Source organism: Panicum hallii, chromosome 8 (assembly GCF_002211085.1).
Source record: "Panicum hallii strain FIL2 chromosome 8, PHallii_v3.1, whole genome shotgun sequence".
In the NCBI taxonomy this organism is placed as follows: Eukaryota; Viridiplantae; Streptophyta; class Magnoliopsida; order Poales; family Poaceae; genus Panicum; species Panicum hallii.
In genome coordinates this window covers 2,840,758-2,847,532 of record NC_038049.1, presented here as the reverse complement: position 1 = coordinate 2,847,532, position 6,775 = coordinate 2,840,758, and the positions used below count along the sequence as shown (strand labels likewise).

Genomic DNA, 6,775 nt, shown 5'->3' with positions numbered 1-6,775 from the left:
ACCTATCTTAGAGAATCATTTATTATAGAGAATCAGAAGCAAGGGAAGATGTACTATACCAAACATGCATGCCCTGATATGGATGGATGGATTGCTCAAAATGTTACAACAATTTAGTCCAAATCTAAAATTCTCAAAAGTTTATGAGTGTTTTAGGTTTTCCCTTTTTTTTTAGAAGGCGTAGCTGAGCATGTTTCCGCTGGCATGACGCGCGTAAGCCGACGTTGAAGCACGAGAAGACAACAGCCGCGTCGTCATGGTCGATCGATCTACATCCATCAAAGGAAGTGGCCTTTCGGACATTCTGTAAGGCCCACCAATCCACCATGATCCTAGCTCGCCCTTTTGCCACCTCTTTCCATCCCTTTTCTTCGTTTAATTCGTACGCTCTCTGATGATCTCTGCTAGTGCGCACTATGGCAAAGCACTTTGCATTGTGCAGCAACACACGGATCGGCTGGACTTCGCTATCATGAGGGACAGTAAAGTGAGACGCATGCTCTGAACCTGCTGGCCAGTCAAATTACCTACTAGAAGACTTATTATTCAAGCGTTTTAAAACCGAGTGGATTCAGCTATTAGCTCTATGTCACACAGGTGATCTTTAATAATAAGATGTTCGGATCCAAGTGCTAATGTGTAAAAGAATATATTAAAATCTATAATACTAAATAAATTAAAAGCAGTACCAAGACTTGCAAGGTGGTAGCTTACAAAATCGAATGGATAATAATCCAGTACGTTCTAGTATTAAGCAGGAGGTTAGGAGTGATCAAATCAGACGTGGCTTGGTGAAGCAAAGTAATACTGGGGTGGTGGGTTTACCAGTGGCTGGTGGCTGGTCGAGTGACGCTTTTTTTTTTTTCCTTTTGCCTGCCCGTTGAATACTTTATTATAACCGTGTCGCGCGCGGCAGGCAGCGGCCGGTTTGATTCTTCGCACGCATGCTACTCCCCTTCTGGGGCCGGGGCGAGGTGGTCAGGTAGCCGACGCGGCGGCTCAGGAGTGGGCGAGCCGCCGCGCTATAGTGGGGCGGCGCCGCCGCAAAGACCACGCGCAGCTCGTACGTGGACGTCGCCGTCGAGACCGATCCGGTCGCCGCCGGCCGGAGGACGTCCGCGCTCGGCGTGCCCGTACGGCGCCGGCTGCCGGTGCCGGCTCAGGCTAGGGGTGGCCACCGTACCGCCATATGTATCTTGTTCTATCTATCTTTTTGCATTATTGCTGCTTCTTGTTTCGCTGCGAATGGTGCTCTCCTTTACCTTTACCTTGTTCTTCTTCTTCTTCCACGCGCGAGAAAGGGACGGACGGACGGACGGATTGGGCTATAGCAAGCAAGCGCTAGGGAATCTCGAGCGCATTCATGAACGTCGATATATCGTCGACTCGTCGTGTTCTTAGAACGCACGCGTGCGTGCATGACTGACTGACTAGTCGGTTGTCGCCTCCGGATATGGGGACTGCTCAACTAGCTAGCTAGCAGAGAATCTTCTCTGATCGATAGCGAGCGAGCCTGGACTGACATCGCGGTGACGTTGGTAGCTGCCCTTGGTGGCGGCGGACGATGCCAGTGGAGTGCACTCGGTTAGTTCCATGGCAGACGGCCGCGTGCATCCGGCAGTGTGTGCGTTACCGGTCGAAGACGAAGAAGTCAGGGAGGAGGGGCAGTGCATTGGCATGGTGGGGGATTGGAAACGGTTCCTCTGAGGTCCGTCCCCCGACCCGGTCCCACATGTCAGTGTTCGGGGAGGATGGAAAGAGAAGTACATGATATGGAAAATCTGATGGCAGCAAAGTGCAAGAGGGCCGAAAGAAAAAAAAAAGATACTTCTGTTTCAGTCGGCTGACAAGAGCGCGCCACTCTTGTAGTCCTCTGGGCTCTGGGCCTGGCCCACAGCTAGCCTTTTCCGCTTGGGCTGCAGAGTCAGGTGGGCCTCTTAGTTAATTCTTGGCATGTGCGCTGGGCCAAATCTTTGAGTTCCTGCCTGGCTGCCCTCAGCCCATGCGCTTTCCTTTCTCGATCGTTCCCAACAAGCAAAGGGCAGCTAGCTATGCTGCAAAAGCTTCCATGGGTGGGAATGGAGATGGCAGAACCAGACAACCAGTGCGCTAATTTTGGCATGGCTAAATCCTCCCAGCAGTTTTCCACCGCAAAATCATCGACCCTCTCTCTACCCTGTAGCTCCTCCTCCTGTCCGCTCCAAATCCGTCCACCCCACCGGCCTCCTCCGATCCGCACATATATATATATATTCACGGCCGACGAGGTCTCCGACGATAGATCATCCATCCCCTCCTGGCTCGCCCTCCGAAAGAAGCCTGCTGCATCTAGGTCCGGATCGAACAGAGACGAACACGTACTACACATCAGCGATGGTGTCTCCCCGCTTGGCCATCGGCCTCCTTGTCACGGCGTCCTCCCTCGCCGCCGCTCTCTCGAGTACGTCCCGTCCTCCATGCGCATGCAGTTCGTCATTATTAATTATTGATTAATGTGCGTGCGTTCGATGGCGTAATTAAGCCTGCATCGATGGCGCCCGGGGCGTGGCGTACGGGTACGCGCCGGGGAGCCCGACGGGGCCGGAGAACTGGGGGAAGCTGAGCCCCGAGTACAGCCTGTGCGGGGAGGGGAAGCAGCAGTCGCCCATCGACATCGTCACCAAGGAGGTCGTCCCCACCCCCGGCCTCGAGTCCCTCAACCGCACCTTCGCCCAAGCCAACGCCACGCTCGTCAACGACGGCCACGACATCTCGCTCAAGTTCAAGCCCGGCACGGTCGGCAACATCACCGTCGGCGGCAAGGTCTACGACTTCGAGAAGCTGCACTGGCACGCGCCCTCCGCCCACACCGTCAACGGCCAGCGCTTCCCCCTGGAGCTGCACCTCGTCCACAGGAGCGCCGACGGCGGCCTCGCCGTCATCGCCGTCCTCTACAAGGTGGGCCACGCGGAGTCCTTCTACGTCCTGATGAGGAAAGCGCTGGGGGAGATGGCCGCCGACAAGTGCAACTTCGCCGAGCAGGAGTCGCGCGTGAGCGCCGAGGGGGTGTTCATCATGCGCGCGCTGCAGAGGCGCGCCGGCAGCTACTTCCGGTACACGGGCTCCCTCACCGCGCCGCCGTGCACGGAGAACGTCGTCTGGAGCGTCCTCGCCAGGGTCAGGCAGATCAGCAAGGAGCAGCTGGACCAGCTCACGGCGGCGCTGCAGCCCGGCGGCGACGCGCGCCCCGTGCAGCCGCTCAACGGCAGGATCGTACAGTTCAACAACGCCACCGACATCATCTCCTTCCCGGTGTAATCCAATGGTTACACTCCGATCCTAACTACTATATATACTACTCTGGAGTAGTAGCAGGGGAATCAACCAGTGGCTGGACTTATTATGAATGTACCACTGATGATTGCTGCTGCCAAACCAACTCGATGGCCCTAGCTCGCCCTTATTAATGTAATTCAATCATGTAAACTTCTTTTCCAGTTCAAAAATTCCTTCATGTAATAAAATATACTACTAACTTGTGGGGAATCAACTATACTCCCGACTGGTTAAAGGAGGTAGCTGTACGTAAAGGATTGAAATGCCTGCCATGATTATTAATATAATGAAGCTCTTGTGATTTTCTCTTAAAAAAAAACTAGTGGGGACTGGGGAATCAACCAATCGATACTGTACCACTGATCACTTTCAGTTTTCAGACGAACTCGTTGGATGCTCTCAGCTGGACGCTGATTACTCCCTCTATTCTAAATTATAGATCGTTTTGATATTTCTAGGTGCGTAGTTTCTACTACGCATCTAAATATATATATAGAGAGAAAATCTATTCTACGAGCACTTGTAACTACTCCCACATGTGTATCTTGTAACGTAGGACGTATCTGACCCAACAAAGAGCATGTACGTAAAGTATATGATCATACTAGAATATTTATGATTGTATGTATGTTGAATATGTAACTATACATACAGTATGTGGACACACTAATTTTTATATACTAGTACTAAGATATAATTATAATACATTTTAAAAAATAGAGGTGCTTTTGAAATTTTTTTGTATATATCCTTTTAAACTATCTTAGAATTAGGATATGAACATATTCAAAGTGATAAATGAGTATGCGGATATACGCACAGTGGTATACTGATGATGAGAGTAACTACGCGCGAGTATAAATAAAACTCATCATATATATATATATATATGCAACTAGAAATACTAAAACAATCTATAATTAATTTGAAGTGGATGGAGTATCTTTTTAGTGTAACATTCGTTACACTGGCAGTGGGTAACCGCTCACTGTCAGGTGCTGGCTGTGTACACGAGCCGTTTGGATCTTGAATCCTGAGTACCTGGAGATTTAATGGTGAATTATGATAAACATTCAGAAAAGGTCGTTGCTTGCTGTAGTATCTGAATATTTGACACTCCAAAGCGATCCACGAATGAATGATTCCAACCCAAAACTGAAAATCGTGACAACTTCTGTTGAACAGTCCACCACCAATAAAATCGTCATTATCATTGATTTCAATTTGCAGCAAATATGAACAAACAAGAACAGATCAACCAAAAACATTAAATTTGTCGAACCAAACCTCAATCCTAATTCCAGTATATTTATACGCAGCTCAACTACAGGTCTACAGCTAAAGCATACATAGCAGATCAATTGTCAGAAAAGGTTATGCATACATGATCAAAACTGTAGTCTGAAGTAGTGATCTGATAAAATTGATCAAGAACTGAAAACTCTATCAATTTCTGTACAGATAGTGAGCTCCAAGACTACAATCGAACTTGCAGCAAATGAAAACAAGCCACGGCAGAGCAACCAAAATTTGTCAATCCAAACTGAAATTGCGGTATGTACACAGCTCAACTACACGTAAAGCGCATCCACAACCAAACCGAAAGCCACCCCTCAACTACCGCCGCTCCTGCACGCGCTACAACGGCCCAGATCTCGCCACGCGTCCGTCGTCCTCCTCCATCGCCGCCGCCCACTCCGGCGCCCGCCTCCCCGACGCGAACCGCAGCATGCCTCCGAGCCCCGGCGCCGGCGCCGTCTCCTCCTCCGCCTCGGCCTCGGCAACCTTCGCCTCGCTCCTCCTCGCGGCCTCTGCCAGAGGCGGCAGCGACGGAGCAGGCGGGGACTGGCCGACGCACTCCACGGCGCTGTTCCTGGACCGGCTGCGCCGCATCAAGAACCCGAGCCCGCCGCAGCACCCGGGCGGCCTGGAGCCCCCGCGCGGCCTCGGCGGCCGGCCGAAGCGCGCGCGCTCGCGGTCGGAGAGGACCTTCCCGATGCAGGACACCTTGGGCGACTCGGGCTCCGGGACGGCCGCCCTGGGCGCGCGCCCGCCGCCCCCCGTCCTGGCCTTCTTGGGGAAGATGGCCGGTGGGTGGTGCTGCTGCTGCCGCCGCGCGCCCCCGCCCTGGGCGCCGAGCTTCCCGGAGAGGCCGATGATGGGCGCGGCCGTCGGCTTGAGGTTGCCGGAGAACCTCTGCGAGGAGCCGTTGTGGTGCGGGTGGCTCTTGAGGAGGCACTTGGGGTTGGTGTTCTCCTTGAGGGAGTCGTCGCGGTCGTAGACGCCGTTGATCTCGGACCAGGCGATGTCGTCGCCGAGGCGGAGGCGCGTGGACTCCGGCGGGTCGCCGGCGCGCGAGGCGGCGGCCATCGGGGGGAGGAGGAGGAGACGCGCACGCTGCGACGGCGATTGGGGGCGTGGCCAAGGGGGAAAGAAAGGATGGAAATCGCTCCGGTTTCGCGGCGCGTGGCGTGGATTTTAACGAGGTTTTGCGTCGCTGACTCGTTGGGAATTTGGGATTGCTGCCCCTGCCTGCCACGAGCGACGCGCCAAATTTTCCCTCTTTTTCCGGCTCGTGAACCTGGTCTATGAGCGGGTCCATGGATTTTCCAAAAGTTTAAGATTGTTGTCCATCTAAACAAAGGAAGGTGTTTGAATGTTGAAAAATTGTGATTATATAATCTTGTAATAGGAGCATGTGAGTTTTTATTGATAGTGTGGTGCATCATGGAAACTAAGGGGTGTTTGGTTCCCTTGGGGTTTATTTTAAACGCTATCGTATCGGATGTTTGGATACAATTAGAAGTATTAAACATAGACTAATGGTAAAATAAATTTCATAATCCCTAGACTTATTCGTGAGATGAATTTATTAAAACTAATTAGTCTGTGGGTAGCACATATGATGCTACAGTAAACCTGTGCTAATCATGAATTAATTAGTCTTGATAGATTCGTTTCGCGAATAAGACCTAAAGCTTATGCAGTTAGTTTTATAATTAGCTTCTGTTTAGTCTTTCTAATTGGCATTGAAACATTCGATGTGATAGGGTTTAAAATAAGCCATAGGAACCAAACACACCCCTAATAAAGTAACTATCATTGTTGAACATGAACTTGGAACGATGTAAAGCAGGGTTGATATCTAATATATTTGGGAACCGGTGACGTAGTGTTTAATATTTAAATAGTAATTTTGGAGTCTATAGTTGGTGATTTTGTGTTGAAAGATACAATGCAATTTCATGTTAACAGTCATTTGGAAAATAATCCGAACCAAAGGTTGGCGGATTTGGACGACCTTATGATGACTCTTAAATGTATATTCTTTCAAATTAAAGGTGGTTTTCTTTCACCCTAGATATTGAGAAATAAGGCAACTACAATTGGCTCTACGAAAAATAAAGGGTTAAACATAGTACTATCTTGAAGATAGTTGGCCAGAAATAAGCCTAGTAGT

General features: G+C 50.6%; 2 protein-coding genes across 2 annotated transcripts; one reads left to right on the top strand and one right to left on the bottom strand.

The window, feature by feature from the left end:
• The first annotated feature begins 2,373 nt into the window (after nt 1-2,373).
• Nucleotides 2,374-3,486, top strand: LOC112901968 (alpha carbonic anhydrase 7-like). Its single transcript, XM_025970847.1, has 2 exons — nt 2,374-2,440; nt 2,522-3,486. The coding sequence occupies exons 1-2, from the start codon at nt 2,374-2,376 to the stop codon at nt 3,295-3,297; spliced, it is 843 nt and encodes a 280-aa protein (XP_025826632.1). The 3' UTR covers nt 3,298-3,486.
• Nucleotides 3,487-4,679: 1,193 nt separating this feature from the next.
• On the bottom strand, nt 4,680-5,932 carry LOC112901969. Its single transcript, XM_025970848.1, has one exon. It carries the CDS (start codon nt 5,683-5,685, stop codon nt 4,954-4,956), a length of 732 nt encoding a protein of 243 aa, XP_025826633.1. The 5' UTR covers nt 5,686-5,932; the 3' UTR covers nt 4,680-4,953.
• Between the last annotated feature and the right edge of the window lie 843 nt (nt 5,933-6,775).

Excerpts from the sequence above, each read along its gene's own strand:
- LOC112901968 (XM_025970847.1), top strand. The coding sequence starts at position 2,374 with ATGGTGTCTCCCCGCTTGGCCATCGGCCTCCTTGTCACGGCGTCCTCC. Across the intron at positions 2,441-2,521 it reads CCTCGCCGCCGCTCTCTCGA|CCTGCATCGATGGCGCCCGG; the intron begins GTACGTCCCGTC and ends GGCGTAATTAAG.
- LOC112901969 (XM_025970848.1), bottom strand. The coding sequence starts at position 5,685 with ATGGCCGCCGCCTCGCGCGCCGGCGACCCGCCGGAGTCCACGCGCCTC.